The following is a 23,665-nucleotide window of genomic DNA, read 5'->3' on the forward strand; positions in this document are numbered from 1 at the left end:
GCCAGCAAATAGTAAATCCTTTTTACTCTTTTCTTATCTTTTTTTGTGTTTTTTTGTTGTTGCTGTTGTTCATCCTCACCCAAGTATATTTTTTTTCCATTGATTTTTAGAGAGAGTGGAAGGGAGGGGAAAGACAGAGAAACATCAATGTGTGGGAGATATAGCTATCGGTTGCCTCCTGCATACACCGTGAGCCTGCAACCGAAGCATGTGCCCTTGACCAGAATTGAACCCACGACCCTTCAGTCCCTGGGCTGGTGCTCTAACCACTGAGCAACAGCTTTTCTTCCTTATCTTTAACGAGGAAGGTAACATTTGAGTCTTTTTTAAAAATATTTTTTTATTGATTTCAGAGAGGAAGGGAGAGGGAGAGAGATAGAAACCTCAATGATGAGAGAGAATCTTTAATCGGCCGCCTCCTGCACGCCCCTCACTGGGAATCGAGCCCACAACCCGGGCATGTGCCCTGACCGGGGATTGAACCGTGACCTCCTGGTTTAGAGGTCAGCGCTGGATCACTGAGCCTCGCCGGCCGGCTGGGCTCCATTTGAGGCTTTTCGCGCATATTTTCAGGGTGAACTGTCATGTGTTAGTGGATGCTTTTGCAATGAGCCCAGAGAATAATACTAGTGATGATAATGATAATAGTAATTTCGCATTTTGAGTATTTTCCACACCAGGAACCGACCATGCTGCGTGCCCCGGTGCTTAACTCCCTCAGTCTTGGGGATGTGCCCACCTCGTGGACAAGAGGCTGGGCCAGACGTCCGGGGATCGGAGCTGGGCATGGCCGGGCTCTCTGGGGAGGCAGCATGTAAACATGGGAACTGGTTTCATGAGGCTGCGGAGGAGCCAGGCTGAGCCTCTTTTAGAATCACCCTGTCCCCAAGGGCCCCGTTCTGAGAAAGGTGCCTGGCCAGGCCGCATTCAGGGTGGGGGGGAGTGGAGTCTGGGGGGGAGGTGGGCCGAGCCCATGGAGCTGGGACTGCGGGGAGGGGGCTGCCTTGGTGGTGGCGGAGAGTATCTGGCTCCTGGGCATGATCCTGAGCGTGAGAAAAGGGGGTGAATGAGGCGACCAGGAGAGAGACAGTGAGAGAGCGACAGACTTCCAAGCATCTCACAAGGGAAGGAGATCGAAATCCACAAAATATACAAAAGGAGATGGAGATGAGTCAGGAGGCAGCAAGATAGGCAGACCCTGAGGGTGGCTCAGTTGGTTGGGGCCTTGGCCCATACACCACAATATCGCGGGTTTGATTCCAGGTCGGCATGTATGTAGGTTGTGGGTTTGATTCCCAGTCAGGGTGTGTGTGGGAGGCAACCGATCTCTCTTTCCCTCTCTCCCTCTCTCCCTCCTCCTCTCTAAAACCAATAAACATATCCTCGGTGGGAATTTTTTTTTTAAAGGAGAGGAGAAGGAGGAGGAGGAGGAGGAGGAGGAGGAGGAGGAGGAAAAGGAGGAGGAGGAGGAGGAGGAGGAGGAAAAGGAGGAGGAGGAGGAGGAGGAGGAGGAGGAGGAGGAGGAGGAGGAGGAAAAGGTAGAAAACAAAAAACCAACAGACACAAGGCTGAGACAGAGACCAACACAGAGAGATGGAGACAGAGACAGAGAGGAACAGAGACAAGAGCTGAACAGAGACGGGAGTGGGAGATGGGGAGATGGGAGAGATGGGGAGATGGGGAGATGGGAGGGATGGGGAGATGGGGAGATGGGGTGATGGGGAGATGGAGAGATGGGGAGATGGGGAGATGGAGAGATGGGGAGATGGGGTGATGGGGAGATGGAGAGATGGGGAGATGGAGAGATGGGGAGATGGGGTGATGGGGAGATGGGGAGATGGGGAGATGGAGAGATGGGGAGATGGGGTGATGGGGAGATGGGGAGATGGGGAGATGGAGAGATGGGGAGATGGGGTGATGGGGAGATGGGGAGATGGGGAGATGGAGAGATGGGGAGATGGGGAGATGGAGAGATGGGGAGATGGGGTGATGGGGAGATGGAGAGATGGGGAGATGGGGAGATGGAGAGATGGGGAGATGGGGTGATGGGGAGATGGAGAGATGGGGAGATGGAGAGATGGGGAGATGGGGAGATGGAGAGATGGGGTGATGGGGAGATGGAGAGATGGGGAGATGGAGAGATGGGGAGATGGGGAGATGGAGAGATGGGGAGATGGGGAGATGGAGAGATGGGGAGATGGGGAGATGGGGTGATGGGGAGATGGGGTGATGGGGAGATGGGGAGATGGAGAGATGGAGAGATGGGGAGATGGGGAGATGGAGAGATGGGGAGATGGGGCGATGGGGAGATGGGGAGATGGGGTGATGGGGAGATGGAGAGATGGAGAGATGGGGAGATGGGGAGATGGGGAGATGGAGAGATGGAGAGATGGGGAGATGGAGAGATGGGGAGATGGGGTGATGGGGAGATGGGGTGATGGGGAGATGGGGAGATGGAGAGATGGGGAGATGGGGAGATGGAGAGATGGGGAGATGGGGTGATGGGGAGATGGGGAGATGGGGTGATGGGGAGATGGGGAGATGGAGAGATGGGGAGATGGGGAGATGTGGGACAGGGACCACCTGCGGAGTGTTGGGTCCCAGACGCGGGAGGCGGACTGAGAGCCGCGGGGGGCGGAGCGCGCCCCCTGGCGGCGGCGCTGACCCTCGGCCGCCCTCCCACCCGCCCGCCCGCAGGTGTGGGAGGCGCTGCTGACCCTCATCTTCTTCCCGGTGTGCGTGGTGTTCGCCTGGATGGCGGACAAGCGGCTGCTCTTCTACAAGTACGTGTACAAGCGCTACCGCACCGACCCGCGCAGCGGCATCATCATCGGCGCCGAGGGCGACCCGCCCAAGAGCATCGAGCTGGACGGCACGTTCGTGGGCGCCGAGGGGCCGGGCGAGGCGGGCGGCCTGGGCCCGGGCCCCGCCGAGGCCCGCGAGCTGGACGCCAGCCGCCGCGAGGTCATCCAGATCCTCAAGGACCTGAAGCAGAAGCACCCGGACAAGGACCTGGACCAGCTGGTGGGCATCGCCAACTACTACGCGCTGCTGCACCAGCAGAAGAGCCGCGCCTTCTACCGCATCCAGGCCACGCGCATGATGACGGGCGCGGGCAACGTGCTGCGGCGCCACGCGGACGCCTCGCGCCGGGCCGGCCCCGCCGAGGGCCCCGCGGAGGAGGAGGACGACGGCGCCAGCCGCATCTTCTTCGAGCCCAGCCTGTACCACTGCCTGGAGAACTGCGGCTCCGTGCTGCTGGCCGTCACCTGCCAGGGCGGCGAGGGCAACAGCACCTTCTACGTGGACTACCGCACGGAGGACGGCTCGGCCAAGGCGGGCTCCGACTACGAGTACAGGTGGGTCCGGGGGGCGGGAGGCAGGGAGGCTGGCTGTGCGCGGGGCCTCCGGGCTCCCGGGTCTCCTGGGTCTCCTGGCTGCCTCCGCGCCCATCCTCGCTCTGCTAATGGGCAGACCTGCAGGATTCGTTCATTCGTTCGCTCCTTTTTTAAATTTTAAATGTACAGTGGGGTCCTAGCCGGTTTGGCTCAGTGGATAGAGCGTTGGCCTGCGGACTGAAGGGTCCCAGGTTCAATTCCGGCCAAGGACACATGCCCGGGTTTCGGGCTGGATCCCCAGTAGGGGCCCTGTGGGAGGCAGCCGATCCATGATTCTCTCTCATCATTGATGTTTCCATCTCTCCCTCCCTCCCCCTTCCTTTCTGAAATCAATAAAGAAATATATTAAAAAATATATATATACAGTGAGGCCTTGACTTACGAGTGTCCCGACTAACGAGTTTTTTGAGATACCAGCTGTCTCTCGGCCGATTTTTTGCATTGAGTTGATAGAGTAATTTGAGTTAACGAGCTCCTTAACGAGCTCGGTCTCGGAACGAATTAAACTCGTAAGTCAAGGCCCCACTGTATTTTTATTGATTTCAGAGGGAGAGGGAGAGAGAGATAGAAACATCAATGATGAGAGAGAATCATCGCTCGGCGGCCTCCTGCACGCCCCCTACTGGGGCTCGAGCCCCAAACCCGGGCATGTGCCTTGACCCGGAATCGAACCATGACCCCCTGGTTGCCAGGTCGGGGCTCAATCACTGAGCCAGGCCGGTCAGGCCATTCATTCGGTGTTGAGAGCCTAGTTTGCAGCACACTGTCCCAGGCGTTCAGCACACACAAGAGAACGTGAGTGCCCACTGACCAGGGCTGCCCCTCCCATGTTCATTACGTACCTGTGGGCTCCTGTGCTTGGCACCACACTGTTACCTGTATGGTTACCTGGTAGAACAAGCACCCCACGGACACCATGACTAAAATAAAAGCGTTTATTGAGTGCCTACTATATGCCATGGGTATATCATGGTGAACACGGCATCTAAGGTCACTACCGTCCGGCTACAGTAAGGCTGCAAACTATTAAACTATGTGAAAGCATCAGGTGAGCCCTAGCCGGTTTGGCTCAGCGGATAGAGCGTCGGCCTGCAGACTGAACGGTCCTGGGTTCGACTCCGGTCAAGGGCACATGCCTGGGTTGCAGGCTCAGTCCCCGTGGGGGGCGTGCAGGAGGCAGCCGATCAATGATTCTCTCGCATCATTGATGTTTCTATCTCTCTCTCCCTCTCCCTTCCTCTCTGAAATCAATTAAAAAATATTTTTAAAAAACCCCACCGCCCTAGCCGGTTTGGCTCAGTGGATAGAGCGTCGGCCTGTGGACTGAAAGGTCCCGGGTTCGACTCCAGTCAAGGGCACATGCCTAGGTTGCAGGCTCAGTCCCCGTGGGGGGGGGGGGGGAGGGGTGCAGGAGGCAGCCGATCAATGATTCTCTCGCATCATTGATGTTTCTATCTCTCTCTCCCTCTCCCTTCCTCTCTGAAATCAATTTAAAAACATTAATAATAATTAAAAAACACCATCAGGTGATGTAAGTACTGCGTGGGAACATTAAGTAAGATAAGAGGAAGGCGACGGTGCCCCAATTGTCCCCAGGCCTTTGGCTCCACCATAAAGCAACCCACCCCTTGCGCCCTACTGAGCCTCGCTGCCCTGTCCTCACACCCTTTTGAACACACCTGTGATCGTCCCTCATTCAAGCAGTTCCTGCTGAGCACCTACTGTGTGCCAGGCGCTTTCTTTAGTGGCTCAATGTACAAATGCCAGCAAGACAACTTCGCTGCCCTCGTGTGGCCCACAAAATTCTCTATCTATTTGTAGTTCTGTCTGTACCACACTCTTTCAAGAATTGTAGCTTTACAGGATAGCTACTGTAGTTAACTGGCCTGCAAGTCTCCCATGGTTTCCTAAAATAATAGCACTTACCGAGTGTCTGCTGGGTCAGCAATGGGCCTGGGCAGTGGAGACAGCAGCAAATGAAACACATAAAATCCTGCCCAAACAGTCAACGTCCTCACAGGCCACTAGGGAGAGACAGGCCACCAGGACGTACACGCTGAACACATACAAATGCCGGGAAGGGGCAAGAGCCGTGAGGAAAACTAAGGCAGAGAATGGGAGAGCGTGTTGGTGGCTGAGCTGTGCACCAGTCCCTCCGCTCACCATCCGCCACCCCTCCCCGCCACCCTCTCCCTGAACTCGTCACAGATCGTTGGTCCCGCCCTCACGCAGCAGCCAGTCCCCCACGCAGATCCACGAACCGCTCATGCTTTGTCCGTGCCTTCCTCTCTGGCTTTAGTGTTTTATATGAATAATCGTGGCGCTCCGTGTGAGCGGCAGGCAGCACGGCCCTGCGCCCATAAACACCCGAGCGTGCCTCTCTGAGAATAACAACATTCTCCTGCGTAATCACCAAGGGCTACCACACTCAGGACACTCGATACCGAATCGATGTTATTACGCGATGTGCAGCCCATGTGTGCATTGCCCCAGCTACCCCCGGAACATCCCTGATGGCTGCGTTTCCCCCTCCCTCTCTTCCCATCCATCCCAGAACCACGCATTGTGTCTGATCGTCGTGTCTCTTTGTCCGCTTCACTCTGGATCAGTCCCGGAGCCTTCCCGTGGCTTTCATGACCCCGACACTTTGGAAGAGGACAGGCCAGTTACTGGGACAGTCCTGAGCTTGGGCTTGTCCGTTTCCTCGTGGTCAGATTCAGGCGGGGCCCGGGGAAGTGATGCCGTGTCCTCCTCATTGCCCAGGAGGCACGACACCCACTTGTCCCCTTACTGGTGAGTCCACCTCAGCCCTTTGTAAAGATGGTGCTAAAGACTTTCAACAGTAAAGTTAAATTTAAAAAAACACGCACCTTAAAAAAATGATGGTGCTAAAATCACCACATTCTACTATCCCTTGAAGTTTACATTTATTTTTAAAAATATTTTTTGCCCTGACTGGTTTGGCTCATTGGATAGAGTGTCGGCCTGCGGACTGCAAGGTCCCAGGTTTGATTCTGGTCAAGGGCATGTACCTTGGTTGTGGGCACATCCCCAGTAGGAGATGTGCAGGAGGCGGCTGATTGATGTTTCTCTTTCATCGATGTTTCTAACTCTCTATCTCTCTCCTTTCCTCCCTGTAAAAAATGAATAAAATATATTTTAAAAAATATTTTTTATTGATTTCAGAGAGGAAGGAGAGGGAGAGAGAGATAGAAACATTGAAGAGAGAGAATTTTTGATCGGCTGCCTCCTGCCCGCCCCCTACTGGGGATCGAGCCCGCAACCCGGGCGTGTGCCCTGACCCGGACTCAAACCGTGACCTCTTGGTTCATAGGTTGACACTCAACCACTGAGCCACACGGGTTGGGTTAACCCATTTCTTTTTTTCATTTTAATTTTTTCAATTACAGTTGACATTCAATATTCTGTTAGTTTCAGGTGTACAACACAGTAGTTAGACATTTATAAAACTTACACAATGATCCCCCAATAAGTCGAGTACCCACCTGGCACCATACATAGTTATTAAAATATTATTGACTCTATTCCTTATGCTGTACTTCACATCCCCATGACTGTTTTGTAGCTACTGATTTGTACTTCTTACTCCCTTCACCTATTTCTCCCAGACACCCACTCCCCTCCCATCTGGCAACCAGTAGTCTGTTCTCTGTACTTATGAGTCTGTTTCTGTCTTGTTTGTTCATTTACTTTGTTTTTTAGATTCCACATATAAGGGAAATCTTATGGTATTTGTCTTTCTCTGACTGACTTATTTCACTCAGCATAATACCCTTTGGGTTCCTCCATCTTGCCACAAATGGTAAGATTTCACTATTTTTTTATGGATGAGTAATATTCCATTGTGTATATGTACCATATTTCCTTTATCCACTCATCTATTAATGGACATCCAGGTTGCTTCCATATCTTGGCTAGCCTATATAATAAAAGCCTAATATGCTAAGTGTCCGGTCGTTCAGTTGGACATTCAACCAATCAAAGGATAATATGCTAATGATATGCTAAGGCCACTCAACCGCTCACTATGACGTGCATTGACCACCAGGGGGCAGATGCTCTGACCAGTAGGTTAGCTTGCTGCTGGGGTCCAGCCAATCAGGACTGAGCGAGATGGGCCGGACATGCCCTGAAGCCCTCCCCTGGTCCCTCCCCTGCTGGCCAACCTCCTGCATCCTTCCCTGGCCCGATAGTGCACCAGTGGGGTCCCTCGGCCTGGGTTGCATCCTCTCACAATCCGGGACCCCTTGGGGGATGTCGGAGAGCCGGTTTCAGCCCAACGGCAGAACGACCGGTCGCTATGATGCACACTGACCACCAGGGGGCAGATGCTCAATGCCGGAGCTGCCCCCTGGTGGTCAGTGCGCACTCCCACAGGGGGAGCCCCACTCAGCCAGAAGATGGGCTCATGGTTGGCTAGTGCAGCGGCGGTGGTGGGAGCCTCTCCCGCCTCCATGGCAGTGTTAAGGGTGTGGGACTAGGGCTCCCAGACTGTGAGAGGGCACAGGCCAGGCTGAGGGACTCTCCCCCTGCCCCACCAGTGCACAAATTTCATGCACCAGGCCTCTAGTTGAAAATACCACTGCAATGAACATAGAGATGTATATGGCTTTCACACTAGTGCTTTGGATTTCTTTAAATAAATACCCAGATGTGAAATTGCTGGGTCATAAGGTGGTTCTATTTTTTTTTAACCTTTTGAGGAATCTCCACACTGTTTTCCATGGCGGCTGCACCAATTTGCATTCCCACCAACAGTTGAGGGTTCCCTTTTCTCCACATCCTTACCAGCTCTTGTTTGTTGATAAGTTTACGTTTCAAACCCCCACAACTTTAGGATCCTGAGATTCTAATATTAATATGTAAGTATCACTAGCTAGCTTTTGTTGAGTGCTTTTCCTGTATTAACGCAATTCTCTTTTTAAAAAAAGACATATTTTTATTGATTTCAGAGAGGAAGAGAGAGGGAGAGAGAGATAGAAACATCAATGATGAGAGAGAATCACTGACTGGCTGCTTCCTGCACGCCCCCTACTGGGGATCGAGCCTGCAACCTAGGCATGTGCCCTTTTGGAAATTAAACTGTGATCTCCTGGTTTATAGGTTGACGCTCAACCACTGGACCACGCCCGCTGGGCTAACTCAATTCTTATAACAACACCATGAGGTAGAGACTATTATTAGCTGCATTTTACAGACAAGGAAACTGAGGCTCAGAGAGCTGCAGCATCCTAACTGCTAAGTTCTCACAGCGGGCACGGGGCCCGGCCCTGCTGGGCGCAGGTTGGCCCACCTGGCTGGGCGTCGCAGCCACCATGGACAGCGCCCTTGTGGGCCCGTGGGCTTTGGCAACGGCGTCCCCGTTCCTCCACTCGGCGTCTTGTCATCTGGTTCTACTGCTTTGCCAGAACCTTGGAGTCCCTCTGCCCCTCCCATAGGGCTGGGCTTCCCTGGGAGAACTGGAACCCAGGACCCCTTTCTTCTGAAAGTGGTAATTAACGATAGTGAACACTTATCGATCATATAGTGCATTTCAGAACCGGAGCCGAGTCCCTGAGGTGCATGGTGGGAGGGGTGGGAGGGAAAATTAAAGATTTTATAGATGAATTGACACCACAGAGTCATGTGGTTGTGGGAAGGGGCTCTACCAGGAAGAGCCCACTCATTCCCTGTCCCCTCACAGCCCCCCCTAATTAATCTAATGTCACTGCCTCGCTCCCTCCCCCACCCCACTGTAGAGCATCCTGTGTGCCCTTCAGCGACATGTTTAAACGTAAGCCAGCCCACCTCCCTCCGCTGCTCAGAGGCCTCCCGCCGTTTCCATCTCACTTGGACTAATGCCCACAGCCCTCATCGTGGCGCACCAAGGCCTACGCCCCCTGCTCCTGTTCCCCCTGTGACGTCATCTCCCCCCTCTCCCCTCTGCTCCCTCCACTGCAGCCACACTGGCCTCTAACACTCCAGGCCGCTGCTGCCTCAGGACATTTGCATGGGCTGTCCCCTTTAACACGAATACTCTTCTCCAGATCTCCTCCACCTGGCTCCCTCCTCGGGTCTCTGCTCAGATGCGCGCTCCTCAAGGCTTTTCCCGAGCACCCTGACACGGCACCCCCTCCTCGCTCCCCACCCTCTCCCTCTATTTTCTCCATGGCACCATCGCCACCTGACATGTTTGTTATTCATCTCCTGCACTACAGCTCTCCGCTGCTCTGGTTTTACTGCTGTTTCCCCAGCACTTAGAACAGCGCCTGGCACACAGCAGGCGCCCAATAAATATCGGTTGAACGAAGCAACCGCAATTAAATCGTTAAATGTGTAATTGTCACTGTGATACGGCTCTGCCATGAGGCTGTGCGCTCTGTGAAGACAGTGTGTTCCCTGCTGTGTTCCCAGCAGTGCCCAGCACAGGGCAGAGCAGGTGCTCAGGGGGTGTTTGTTGAATGAATGAATGAACGAATGATGCCAAGTTCAGGAATGTGGTCTTTCTCTTGGGGGTCCCGGGAACACAGAAGGGTTTGTCAGAAGCGTGACAAGGCCAGTCCTGGGCCCTGCAGCGCTTCTACTCCAAGGGCGGTCCATTTACGGGGACTGTCTGCAGCCCCTGGGAGCTCATTAGAAATGCAGAGTTTTTGAAACCTGCAGCTACGGAAGCAGAACCTGCATTTTAACAGGACCCCCACATGATTTGTGTGCCCATGAAGGTTTGAGACTGATGACTATGGGACCCTCCAGATTCTCTCTCCACCTGGGGACTTTGCATGTGCTGTTCCCTCTGCCTGGCGAACTCCTGCCCACAGAAGCCTCCTCCAGGAAGCCCGCCCTGATCTCACAGTCATCATTATCTGTATCAGGCTGGGCCAACTCTGCCCTGTTCCCTCCCCCCCCCCCTCGCATCCCCTCCCCGCCGGGAGCCCACCTGATTCCCCCTCCGTATTATTTGTTTAATGCCTGTCCACTCTCATACCCGAGAGCTGTCCCGCGGCACTGCCCCCTCCTCCGGGAAGCCTGCCCTGACTGCCTTCGCCCCCCGTTGTTGACCAACTGCCCTTCACCCCTCTCTCCCCCGCCCCTCCGCTGCAGCGAGGGCACGCTGGTGTTCAAGCCGGGCGAGACGCTGAAGGAGCTGCGCATCGGCATCATCGACGACGACATCTTCGAGGAGGACGAGCACTTCTTCGTGCGGCTGCTGAACCTGCGCGTGGGCGACGCGCAGGGCATGTTCGAGCCCGACGGCGGCGGGCGGCCCAAAGGGCGGCTGGTGGCGCCGCTGCTGGCCACCGTCACCATCCTGGACGACGACCACGCGGGCATCTTCTCCTTCCAGGACCGCCTGCTGCACGTGAGCGAGTGCATGGGCACCGTGGACGTGCGCGTGGTGCGCAGCTCGGGCGCGCGCGGCACCGTGCGCCTCCCCTACCGCACGGTGGACGGCACGGCGCGCGGCGGCGGCGTGCACTACGAGGACGCGTGCGGGGAGCTCGAGTTCGGCGACGACGAGACCATGTGAGAGCGCAGGGTCCCCCCCCCTCCACACCCACCCCGACCCCCGGGCCGAGGGAGGGGGCGGGGCCTGCTGGAGGGGGCGGGGCCATGCCCAGGAAGGGGGAATGAGCGGGTGGGTCTGCTCGTGGGCGGGGCGTGGTGGTGGGAATGGGCGTGGTCTGGTTGTGGGTGCGGCCTGGGTAGGTCCGCGCTGGTGAAATGGAAGGTCAGGGTAGATGGACAGGGAACAGAGAGGGGCCGTGTCAGGAGAGAGGAGGGAGGAGACAGCAGTGATGGGGTGTGGCCAAGACGATAGGAAGGGGCGTGGGTGGGGCCTGGGAGAAACTGGTTGTTTGGGGAGAAGCTGGGACTCGGGGGAAGGGTCAGGGAAGAGGAGGAGAAGGGCCTGGGCAGAGGAGTGTGGAGACTTCATCGGTAGTTGGTGGAGATGGAGTGTGGCCTGCGGAGACGAGGGGAGGGTCCTGCGGAGGTGGGAAGAGGACGGAGTGGAGGGCGAGTCTGTGGAATGGAGACAGGGCCTACCCTACGGCATGGGTGGAGTCTGGGTAGGGACAAGAGGAAATAGACCTGGGCCGCGGGAGAGGGCGGGGCATAAGGAGATGGGGCGGGGCTTGTGGGGAGCAGGTGGAACCTGGAGAAATGAGAGATGGAAGCAGCGGTTCTCAACCTGTGGGTCTCGAACAATGAAAATACATCCTGCGTATCAGATATTTACATGACGATTCATAACAGTAGCAACATTACAGTTATGAGGTAGCAACGAAAATAATGTTATGGCTGGGGGTCACCACAACATGAGGAACTGTATTAAAGGGTCGCGGCATTAGGAAGGTTGAGAACCACTGGACTGAGTGAAATGTGGGCAACGCTTTGGGAAAAGACTGAATAGCAATATGGGGACCTGGGAAGGGGCGGCAGGGCCTGGGAAACTGGGGGGCTGGGCACCTGGGAAGGTGGCGTGGAGTCTGGGGAGTGGGGCTGGGTGCACAGGCAGACAGACATCTGTAGACACACAGACACAACCAACACACACTTACACACACACACACTTACACACACACACACACACACGCACAGGCAACATACAGACACAAAATGTCACAGACAGGCACGTTGGAACAGGGCTGCTATGACGCCCAGACACCCGGCCACGGCCTGACACAGATGCCCGAGTCTCCCGGGGGTGCCTGCAGCCTCACCTCCCCCACCCGCCTGCCGGGGATGCTGCGCGCGCCTGTCCCCCTTCGCCCGCTCCCTTCCGCCGCCCCCGCACGCCCGTCTGTCTCCCTCCTCCTGCCGCCCACGCTGCTCCTCCCACCGAGCAGAGCCCCCACCGCGCTCCTTCCCCCTCCTCCTCCCACCTCTGTGCCTTGGCCTCCACCCAGCTTCTCACCGCTCCCCCTCTCTCCCCTGTGCGTCTCTGCCGCCTCCCTCTCCCGCAGTCTCCCCCCGGGTCTCTGTTCATCTCTCGATCTCTGTCTCCAGCTCTCTGGCCGGGTTATATTTCAGTAATGAATTCTCTCCATACCTCTCCATCGTTCGCTCTGTCTGGCTGGGGTTGAGAACTTGGGTTGGGGGCTCAGAGCTCCATCCGTGGAGGGGAGAGGATGCAAGAAGAGACAGACAGACAGACACAGAGACAGAGGAGACCTGGAGAAAGAGAGAGATAGGGAGAGGCAGAGCCAGGGTAAAAGAGTCAGAGAGAGAGAGAGAAGCAGACAGAAAAGAGACACAGAGAGCATGAGAGAGACAGAAACTTAGAGACAAAGAGAAGGAAACGGAGAGACAGAGATACAGCAAGAGAGGCCGAGGAGCCCTGGCCAGCGTGGCTCAGTTGGTTGAGCGTTGTCCCGAGCGCCGAAAGGTCGCCGGTTCAATTCCCAGGGGTTCGGTTCCCGATTCCTGGTGCGGAAGGCTATCTGATCAACATCTCTCTCTCTCTCTCTCTCTCTCTCTCTCTCTCTCTCTCTCTCTCTCTCCCTCTTCCTCTCCCTTCCTCTCTCTCCAATCAATAAAAACATTTGTTTTAAAAAGGACAGGGAGAGGGAGAGATTGAGGGACTGAGATGAAGGAAGACTGAAGGGAGAGAGATTAAGGGGAGATGAGAGAGATTCTGAACGGGAGCCTCAGAGGGACTCGGGGCAGGAGAGGGCCTGGGGAAGCAACAGAGAAAAAAAGCGGTCGGGCAGCGGCAGCGAGAGGCAACAGGAAGCAGCACGAGAAGGGACTGGGTCTGAGGTCAGAGGCCACAGTGGGCAGGAGAGGGGGCTTCCCAGGACACAGGAGGGCAGGCGCGAGGGTGATGGAGAGTCAGGCTCGGGGAAGGCTTCTTCCTTGACCTCAGCAAGCCCTGCCCTTGTCTCGCTCTAGTCCCTCCTGCTGTCCCTACCAGTTGGGTGTCTCCCCCTGGGTCCCCTGAGGCCATGCCTGTCAGGGCGCCAGTTGGTGTATGTGTCACTGCGTGTCAGTCACTGCATGTCGGTGGATCGTGGCATGTCTGTGAGAGAGTGGGTGTGTGTGTGTGTGTGTGTGTGTGTGACCCTGTCAGCGGGTCACCCTGTCAGCAGCTCTCTGCGTGGGTCAGGGTGTGTGAGGAGCGTGTCTCAGCCGATCCTGCTCCCTGCCAAGGCACTTCAGCACCACGGACAGCTCCCCGCCCACGCCTGAGGTGGGGGCCGGCGATTCTTTGCACCCACAGAAAAGTTAAAATATGCTGAGAGCAGGAGAGGGTGGCGGTGGGCGTACGTCCCCACATGACCGCTTTGTGTGTGTCTGTCTTTGCATGGGTGTCACTGTGACTTGTGCATTTGTGTGTTGAGATGGGTCTGTTGTGTGTTGAGATGGGCCTGTTGAGACCCTTTTGCTTAAGTTGTGTTGACGTGGCTGTTCCACTCTGAACACTGAGAGCCAGACAGAGAACAGATAAAGAAAGGCAGAGAGCTGGGGAGAAACTGAGGCAGAGAGGGTCACAGCCAGAGACAGGGACAGAGAGACGGAGAGGTAGAGACAGAGAGGTAGAGACAGAGAGAGGCTGAGAGATGGGCAGAGAGACAGGGAGATTGAAAGAGATGCCGAGATGCAAAGAGAGAGAGAGAGAGAGAGAGAGAGAGAGGCATTGAAGGGAATAAACAGAACCAAAAGGCATAAAGAGCGAGATCTGCGGGAGGAGAGGCTGCCTGGTAACACCAGGGGTCTGTAGGTTGGCCCTGTCGCCGAGGCTGTGGCGGGGGCGTCATGTTCGCGGGCATCTGGTCCCCGCGACTTCGCCACTTGCACAGGGAATGGCTGCGGGCGAGATGGTGTGCGGATGGGGGCGGTGTGATTGGCTGTGCTTCCTCTCTGGGTGACTGTGTGGGCCGGTGTTTGTGTGCCTGGTTCTGGGGCTGGGCCTTGTGGTTCCTGCCGCCGAAAGCGCTGCCTGCCGGTGGCAGCGTGTGCGCCTTCTGGGGTTGTGGGTCTTTGTGACGGAGGGGTGGGTTGTGTGCCTGGAGGGGAGGGATAACCCTGTCTGTTCCTCCCCTGCCACACCCCGGTTACCATAGCAGCGGGGATGCCGAGGAAGTCGATTAGCACTCGATTAGCCTTCCAGGTGTGTACAGGACAGAGGGCAGGGAGCTGGTGGTCTCTTGGGCTGAAGGGTTCGAGTTAACGGAGGTTTGTGGAAGGTGCCCTGTCCTAGGCACTGGGGAGTCAGCAGAGAACGTAAATGAACACAGGTCACGGCCCTGGTGCTAGTTGCCTTTTAATGCCCGGAGGCAGATGGCAAAGAATAAACAAAATAAATGTACACACTAGATCTGTGTTAGAACAAAGATGACAGAACCCAGAAGGCATTAGGGATGCTGGGGGGCGGGCAGGGGCGGATTTCAGTATTAAAGGAGGTGGTGGGAATGGGCCTCATTGAAAAAGAAGGTGGAGCCTCGCCCGCATGGCTCAGTGGTTGAGCGTTGACCTATGAACACAAGGAGGTCACGGTTCGATTCCCGGTCAGGGCACATGCCTGGTTGCGGGCTCTATCCCCATTGTGGGGTGTGCAGGAGGCTGCCAATCAATGATTCTCTCTCATCATTGATGTTTCTCTCTCTCTCTCTCTCTCTCTCTCTCTCTCCCTTTCCCCTCTGAAATCAATAAAAAAAAATTTTTTTTAAAGAAAAGAAAAAGGTGGAGTTTGAGGACTAGAGGAGTGAGGGCATGAGCCTGGAGGAACAGTGTTCTCGGTGGGAGGAACAGCCATGGAAAGGCCCTGAGGCATGCACAGGCTGGTTGTTCCAGGGACAGTGAGGGAGGAGGCCAGTGTAGCTGGGGTGAGTGAGCAAGGGGAGGGGGAGCGAGGCCAGGAAGGGAACAAGGGCCACATGGCACGGGGCCTTGCGGGCCACTCGGACTCTGGCCCTGATCCCGGCTGAGAGGGGAACTGCCTGAATGCCCCGAGCAGAGGAAGCACCGGATGTAACTTGGGTCGTATCGGAATCCTTAGGGACGGACGCTCTCTAATAAGTGTCAGCTTCCTGGGCTGTTTCTGGGCTTGTGTCTGTCACGTGGGGATAATAAGAGAAAGAGAGGGCCTTCCTCTGAGGATGGTTGTAGGACTGACTGAGGTGACGGGACCTGGGACGGAGCCGGGCTCAGGGAACGGGGTGGCTAAGAGGGAAGTTATCGGTGGTTCAGGGGAGGGGCCTCATGCCCCGTGTCCTGCTTCGCCCGCCCAGGAAAACTCTTCAGGTGAAGATAGTGGATGACGAGGAATATGAGAAAAAGGATAATTTCTTCATCGAGCTGGGCCAGCCGCAGTGGCTTAAGCGAGGGATCTCAGGTGAGGGGTGAGGGGTGAGGTGAGGGCTGTGGGAGAGATGAACGGTCCAGGGTGCGGGGATCTTGGGGGGTCCACTGTGGGTGCTCCTTCCAACTCATGGATCTGAGCTTCCCAGGGAAGCGATCTCACCTTCTCTCTGTCTGTCTCTCCCCAGCTCTGCTGCTCAATCAAGGTGAGTGGAGTTTACCTCCTGGCTTTACTAGAAAGGGGGGGCCCTGGAGGGGGCGTCAGGGAGGGTCAGGGCCTCGAGCTGCTCTTCCCGGTCAGGTTTGAGGCAGGGTGAAGGTGAGATACAAGTAGACTTGGGTGAGGGTTGGAGCTGGCCTTAGAGTTGGTAGGGCCAGTTGAGTTTGGGGTTATAGCGTGGGGTTCAGAGGCCGAGATTGTTTTGTTTGTAGTTAAAGTCAGAGGGCAGAGAGTAAGTCATAGAATCCAAACTGGGTCTGCGGTGAGGTCAGAGGGAGTCAGACTCGGGGTTAATTAGGACTGGGGTGGACTTAGGATTTGAGATCAGGATTAGGACTTGGTCAAGGTTAGAGTTCAGATGGAAGCTGGTGTTTAGATTTGTGAGTAAAATCAGGGTCAGAGTCCGAGACTGGGGTGAGAGTTGAGGCTATAGGGTCAGTGACTTGGAGATAGTGAGAGAATAGAATTGGTGTTTGGGGTTATGGTTAAGGCTGGACAAAAGATTGTAATAGTCAGGGTAAGTAATGTAAGCTGCTGTAACAAATAGGCCCCCAAATCCCAGGAGATGAACACAAAAGTCATTTCTTGCTCAGGCAATGTTTTCTGAGAGTGTAGCTGCCTGGTGGGTGGCTTTCTTCAGAGAGTTAGGGTTGGTGATGGGCTTGGAGAAAAGGATCAACATATTTTAGGGCGACAAATGAATTCAGGGCCAGCTATAGGGGTCTAGGTCCAAGATTTGTACTGAATTGGGTCACCCCTCTTTTTGCACTCCCTCAGTCATACTCTAGGATGTTTTCAGAGCTTCGATATAGAGACCAGTCCCCTTCCCTCAAGAGTTGTGATGATGTCAGTGATAATAATAAAGAAAGTAGCTTTTCTGACTATCCTGTGCCAAGCACTGTTCTAAACACTTAACATGAATTCTTTTAATTCTTGCAATTACCTTATAAGGGAGGTATTATTATTGTGTCCATTATATAGATATGAGCACTGAGGCACAGAGAGGCTAAAGCATTGCCCAAGGCCACACAGTGGAACCTCATAGGAAGCTCAGAGCCCAACAACTGAACCTTGTGGATCAGCCATGGGAGCTGGGGCGGGAGCTGGGGAAGATGATGGTCAGATAGGAGGCTGGGGCAGGCTGGAGGGGTGTCACCAGGTGGCTTCCCAGAGGACACAGACAGTGAAGGCATCACAGGCCCAATTAGCTAGGCCTCCCTGGAGTCTAACCCCCATCCCTCATGCTGCAGGGGACGGGGACAGGAAGCTGACCGCGGAGGAGGAGGAGGCTCGGAGGATAGCAGAGATGGGCAAGCCGGTTCTTGGGGAAAACTGCCGGCTGGAGGTCATCATTGAAGAGTCGTATGACTTTAAGGTGATTTTCTGGGGCCTCCCTATCGTGGAGTTTTGCTTGAGTTGTTTCTGTGGAGAGAGTCTAAGAGGAGCTCAACTATGAGGGTCACAAGAGAGAGGCAACCAAGGGTCCAGAGCCACCCTCCAGGTCCTTCCATTAGCACCATGGACAGCACACACCTCCCTTTTCCCTTTTGCTAGTAGCCCTGGGGTATGGAAGGTTGGGGGCCCCTGAGCATGGGGTGCGGGCCCCCAACCCCAGGCCCCCCCATGGGGCAGTCTTGGGTGATCGCAGCCAACAATCTCTTTCCAACCCTTTCATCCCCAGAACACAGTGGATAAACTCATCAAGAAAACGAACTTGGCTTTGGTGATTGGCACCCATTCGTGGAGGGAGCAGTTTTTGGAGGCAATTACGGTGAGCGCAGGTAAGTGGGGAGGGAGGAGAGAGAGACAGAGAGGGAGGGGTGGGCAGAGAGAGACACAGAGAGAAATGCGTGGAAAGACGGAGGGAAAGAGACAAGGAGAGAAAGACAGAGAGATAGAGAAAGAAAAGAACAGGAAAGACACTGAGAGGGACAAAGAGAAAAGGAAAGAATCAGGTGCAGGAAGACAAAAGAAAAGATGGAGATCAGAGGCAGACAGGCACACAAAGAGACTCACGGGAGAAAGACAGAGGCGGAAGAAATGGGACCTAGAGAGTGAAGTCGGTAAACTGCAGGGGGCCAGGGAGGGGCAGATAGACCCAGAGAGAAAGGCAGACAGAGACGGAGGAGGGGCCGAGGTGCAGGGCTGCGGGCAGGAGGAGTCCGCCCAGGCTTTCGTCTGGAGATTGGAGGGTGGAAACAGGTTAAAAGGCCTGCCCCCCCAGATAGAGCCTGGGCTCCTCTGTTGCCATGGAGACAGTCACCACAGCACCCAGCTGCATCCCCTGTGAGGTGTCCACCCTCCTGAGGCCTCAGACGGTTTCCTACTGCCCCCCTGTGGCCAGAGACACTATGACACTCGGATCACAGTCTGGGGTACACATTGGGGAAACTGAGACCCAGAGACAGAGGAGGGACTGGCCGGAAGCCCCACAGGGAATCCGGAAAGAGCTGCGGTGGCGCTCGGGGCTTCTGTCCCCTGCACAGCATCAGTTTCCCTCCAGGGAGGCCTATCCGGTGGGAACCGAAACACAAGAACTGTGGTTGGAAAGACACTGGTCAGAGGTGGGGCCCACAGACGCCAGGCTTCGGGGATAGAAAAGCAGCAGGCAGCGGCCGAGAGACAGCAGATCGGAGGCCTAATAGAAACGAGGTGGTTTGTCCCCCCCAAGGCCACATCCTCTGACATCTACTTCTGAGGGATCCCCGGCCCTGGCCCTGTACAGGACATTGCTGGGGACAGAGGTGACCATGACAGCTCAGGCCCTGCCCTCGTGGAGCTCACAGTCCAGTGTGGGAGACAGACCTGTCACAAGAGTGACAACCCAGAGTGGGCAGGGCTGGACTGGGGCCCTCCGGGAGCTGCAGGGGGGCCTGGCCCAGCTTGAAGGTCAGGAGAGCTTCCTGGAGGAGGAGGCTTCTGAGCTGAGTCTTCAGAGGCAAATAGGAGTGTGTCCTCCATGCTCTGGCCTTCGCCATGTCTCCCTGTGGTCAGCGAGGGGTGTGCTCGGTTGGCAAGTAACTGAAAACTCGACCACAAGTGGCGTAAGCACAGGAGTTTATTTTTCTCACGGGAGGAAAAATAATCTGCAGGAGGCAAGTTAGCAGCAGCTTAATAATGTCATTAAACCCCCAGGCCACTTCTTTATTTCTCAGCTTTTGCTTCGTGGTTGCAGAATGGCTGCTGCCCCTCCAGGTGTCGAGTCTGTATTCCAGGCAGGAAGAGAGGGAGCAGGAAGGGGCAGCAGGCCTGTCGCGTTTGAGTTTCCAATTCCATTTAACTTGGGGTCACAGCAGAAGCCTCCCTCTTTGAGATGTAACATGCAGAGCCCCAAAAACCCCACACAACCACTTAATGAAGCATCTACAAATTCAAGCATTTATTTCCTTAACAAGCCAAGTGACTAAACGTGGGGAAGGAATAATTGACCCGAATCCCCGAGCCCGTCCAGCTCTCATGGCCTCCACTGCCACCGGGCAGCCTCTGCCGCTGACATTCTGCGGAGCCACTGGGCTGCACCACGGGAAGTGGCTTCATAATTTGGTGGCCGCCTGCCTTTTATCCCCCGACTTGTTCTGAGTGACCGGTCAGGGGTCACGGGGTCGCTTATCAGCAGCCTTCCAGATGTTGGGTTGGCACGCTCGTGTGCGCCTTGCTCTTCATTCATTGCTTTGTGCTTGTCAGTTTAGGGCGAGGCGGACAAATTGTCATTTGTGCCTTCTCATCACACAAGTCACTGCAGGTCAAAAGAGGGTCGGTTTCGGTCGCAATAGCTGACACAGACGACTCTAAGAATGAAGGGCCCTTCACAAGGCTCAGAACACACCGCCCCTATCAGGAAAACTGGGTATTTCCAGAAACCCTCTGTTTCAGCCTCATTGCCAGATGGGGTCACATGGCCACTGCTGCAAGGGATTCTGGGAAAGCAAGTATTTAGCTTAGGACTACTAGCTGCAAGGAATTTGGGGAACGTGAATATTTTCATCTGAGGACGTGGCCATTGCTAGCCGTAAGGGATTCTGGGAGAGTGACTATTAGCTGGATACATGGTTCTCTCTACCTGCAAGGGACTTTGGGAAATCAAGCGTGTGGCTACTGTTAGCTGCAACGAATCAAAGGAACTGAATACTTCTTCCTGCAGAATATGTCCACCTGTGAATGTTTCTACATGGCTGTCAGTAGCTGTAAAGGGATGTGGCCACCCCTAACAGCAAGGGATCCTGGGAAGCTGGATATTTTCAACTGGGCATTCGGCCTCCTGAAACTTAGAGGGATTCTGGGAAAGTAAATATTTTCACCTGGGCCTAACATTCTCCTAGCTGCAAGGGATCCTGGGAAAGTATTGTTCTTAGCTGCTGACATGGACACACCTAGCTGCAAGGGATCCTGGGAAAGCGATTCGTTTTATGGGACTGGCTGTCCGGAAGTTGAACAGAGTGGGGCTGCAGGCGAGGAAGGAGGCATGGGTGTGTGCCCCAGCTGGGTCGTGTGCCCACAGGGGACGAGGAGGAGGAGGAGGACGGGTCCCGGGAGGAGCGGCTGCCTTCGTGCTTTGACTACGTCATGCACTTCCTGACGGTGTTCTGGAAGGTGCTGTTCGCCTGCGTGCCCCCCACGGAGTACTGCCACGGCTGGGCCTGCTTCGGCGTCTGCATCCTGGTCATCGGCCTGCTCACCGCCCTCATCGGGGACCTTGCCTCCCACTTTGGCTGCACCGTGGGCCTCAAGGACTCCGTCAACGCTGTGGTCTTCGTGGCCCTGGGCACCTCCATCCCCGGTAACCCCCTGGGGACCACCAGCGGGCTAGGGTCTCGGAGAGGCCAGGCAGAGAAAGGTCCTGCAGAGATGAGCCGATAGGATCATCCAGAACGCATGTGGGGGGCCCCAGAGGAGTATCCTGGTGGATAATAGAGGCAGGTGGGGGTCCCCTAGATTCACTGTGAGTAGAGTCCCCAAAGCAACCAGGGGGAGCGCCCCACCAGGTGGAGCTCAGGAGGTGGGAAATGCTAGAGCCTGATGATGGGTTCCATAGAAGCAGGATGTTCGTTTCCCCTTCTCTCCCCTGCCCCGCCAAGGAACCAGATAGAGCTCTGTTGCTGGGCATGAGACGAACCAGGCCAGTGAGTTTTGAAGCTTTCCCGAAGATGAGGGAGCGAGTAGAAACCAGAGGTTGAAGGCGGGGTTGCCATACAAATAAGATGGTGGCGTTTCAGAGGCCATGGCTTATGTCCCATTAAAACGCGGTGGCCACGGTCCCCTCTTCCCAAATAAACCCGAGCGAGAGTCCCTTCAACACCGGGTGTCAGAGACTGCAGTTCCTGCAGGAGGAGGGAGGCCAGGTGGGTGGGGAGGCCGAAACCTTGGTTTCCACATCGCTGTGGTCACCAGCCAGGTGTGGTGCTGTCCTTGGGGAATGTTGGTCTTTCCAAGCCTGCCCTCCAGACCAGAGGCCTGAGTTGTTAGCAAGACGTTCGGGAGGGGGGGGGGGGGGGGGCGCAGAGGCCAGGCCCCTGCTTGACAGAAACCACGTGGGGAAGGGACAGGAAAGGGGTTGCACGGGGTGGAGCCGGGCACTGACCTGACCCGGCCTGGTGGCAACGAGCCGATTGGGCCCAGGGAAAGCAGGCAGTGGGTCACGGGAAGCAGCGATTCCCGTGGAAAGCAGGCAGCAGGCTCTGTAGGGTGCAGAGTGGATCCCACGAAAATCAGGCAGTGAGTCCCTGGAAGCAGGCTTCGTCCCACAGGAAGCGGGCACCGGGTCCCACAGAAAGCGACAACGAGTCACATAGAAAGCAGGCAGAGGCCCGGCCGGCGTGGCTCCGTGGTTGAGCATCAACCTTTGAACCAGGAGCTCACGGTTTCATTCCCGGTCTGGGCACATGCCCAGGTTGTGGGCTTGATCCCCAGTGGGGGACGTGCAGGAGGCAGCCGGTCCATGATTCTGTCATCACTGATGCTTCCATCTCTCTCTCCCTCTCCCTTCCTCTCTGAAATCAATAAAAAAAAAATATTTTTTTTTTTTAAAAAGAAAGAAAGCAGGCAGTGGATCCCAGTGAATGTAGGCAAGTCCCCTAGAAAGCAGGGAGCGAGTCCCACGGAAATCGGGCAGCGAGTTCTACAGAAGCAGGCGGTTGGTCCTGTAGAGCAGGCATAGGGATGGCATAGGGATGGCATAGGGATGGCATAGGGATGGCGACAGACGTTCCCTCTTGGGTGGGATCAGGGCCTCACACTCTTGTCTATCACAGGGTGCCCCCAGGGCTGCAGGGGGGAGGAGGGGCCTGCGCCAGCCAGGCCTGAGTCACGGGGCGACCCAGGGGCGTGGGGAGGCTGTGTGGGGCCTGGTCACGGGGCGTGGGGAGGATGTGTGGGGTCTGGTCACGGGGCGTGGGGAGGCTGTGTGTCCGATGGGCAGCAGGCGAGGGGACGGGTCGACGCCAGGACCCGGGGTGACCCGCGCGTGTCTCTGCCCGCAGACACCTTCGCCAGCAAGGTGGCGGCGCTGCAGGACCAGTGCGCGGACGCGTCCATCGGCAACGTGACCGGCTCCAACGCGGTGAACGTGTTCCTGGGCCTGGGCGTGGCCTGGTCGGTGGCCGCCGTGTACTGGGCGGTGCAGGGCCGCCCCTTCGAGGTGCGCACGGGCACGCTGGCCTTCTCCGTCACGCTCTTCACCGTCTTCGCCTTCGTGGGCATCGCCGTGCTGCTCTACCGGCGCCGGCCGCACATCGGCGGCGAGCTGGGCGGCCCGCGCGGCCCCAAGATCGCCACCACCGCGCTCTTCCTCGGCCTCTGGTTCCTCTACATCCTCTTCGCCAGCCTCGAGGCTTACTGCCACATCCGGGGCTTCTAGCGCCCCCAGACTCGGCTCCCCCCCGAGACGGCCACGCGCGCGCTCCCGCGGCCTCCGGAGAGGCGGCCTCCTGCCCGGACTCAGCCTCCCTGCCTCCTGGGAATCCGCCTCCCCGGCCCACGGCCCCCACCGACAGCCCCTCCCTGCCCCTCGCGAGCCTCCCAGGCCCTCCTCCCATTCGGTACCCCCTCCAGCCCGTCCACACCCCTGGGGGGGGGCGGGTGCCGCCTCGAGGCCCCGCCCTCAGGGACCCTCCCCAGACACCCAGCCCTGACTCCCACCGAGGACCCCCAAAGGGGAAGGGCCTCGGAACTTCGCCCTCCCTGGGCCCTTGAAGGAGGCGGGTCCACCCCAGGATATCCAGGATCTCAGCCATTTCCCCACCTTCAGGGGGCGCCATTCAGCCCCCCAGGGCAGGGGGGGAGGGCGGGGGGGGGGCGTGCATAGGGGGGCACACCTCCCTGGCTTCTCCGCTCAGGCCCTTGGGAGCGCGCTCATTCTGGAGGCTGGAGAAGGGAGGGGAGCAGTCGGGGTTCAGAGCTGGAGGGGGCGCCTGTGGGACCCGCCATTTCTCACCTTCCAGCGCCCCGCTCTCGTCCACTACCTCCGAGAGCCCAGCCACGCCCCGGACGGGGCCTGTGTGTACATAGTGTGTGGGGGAAGGGGTCGCGGGAGGGTGCATGTCCTGGGGAAAGGGGGTGGCCGACTTTCCTTTGGAGAGGGCAGAGACTCCCCCAGCCATGAGAACGGACTTTGGGGAGGAGGCCGGGAATCAAAGGGAGTCCAGCCATTCCCCCCCACCCCCCCACCCCGACAATCCAGACGGCTCATCGTGCCCGCAGTGCCAGCCAACCCGGGCAGGACCCTCGAAGAGGAGACCGAGGGTCCCAG

The 23,665-nt window shown here is 56.6% G+C and overlaps 1 protein-coding gene across 2 annotated transcripts in view; it reads left to right on the plus strand.

Moving 5' to 3' along the window:
* SLC8A2 (solute carrier family 8 member A2) overlaps positions 1-23,189 on the plus strand; it is a 34,546-nt gene extending 11,357 nt beyond the window's left edge. Inside the window, exons 3-10 of one of the 2 annotated variants that reach the window (XM_070402075.1) lie at positions 2,698-3,359; positions 10,500-10,922; positions 15,632-15,735; positions 15,890-15,907; positions 17,172-17,296; positions 17,603-17,702; positions 20,512-20,698; positions 22,398-23,189. In XM_070402075.1, coding sequence (XP_070258176.1) covers positions 2,698-3,359; positions 10,500-10,922; positions 15,632-15,735; positions 15,890-15,907; positions 17,172-17,296; positions 17,603-17,702; positions 20,512-20,698; positions 22,398-23,109 — 2,331 coding nt within the window. In that variant the 3' untranslated portion in view covers positions 23,110-23,189. Of the gene's footprint in view, positions 1-2,697; positions 3,360-10,499; positions 10,923-15,631; positions 15,736-15,889; positions 15,908-17,171; positions 17,297-17,602; positions 17,703-20,419; positions 20,699-22,397 lie in introns of both variants that reach the window. The other variant, XM_070402076.1, reaches the window with a different exon arrangement.
* The last annotated feature ends 476 nt before the right edge of the window (positions 23,190-23,665 follow it).

This window comes from Myotis yumanensis, unplaced genomic scaffold, assembly GCF_028538775.1.
Source record: "Myotis yumanensis isolate MYYU_CA2020_CCGP unplaced genomic scaffold, mMyoYum1.0.hap1 SCAF_23, whole genome shotgun sequence".
NCBI lineage: Eukaryota > Metazoa > Chordata > Mammalia > Chiroptera > Vespertilionidae > Myotis > Myotis yumanensis.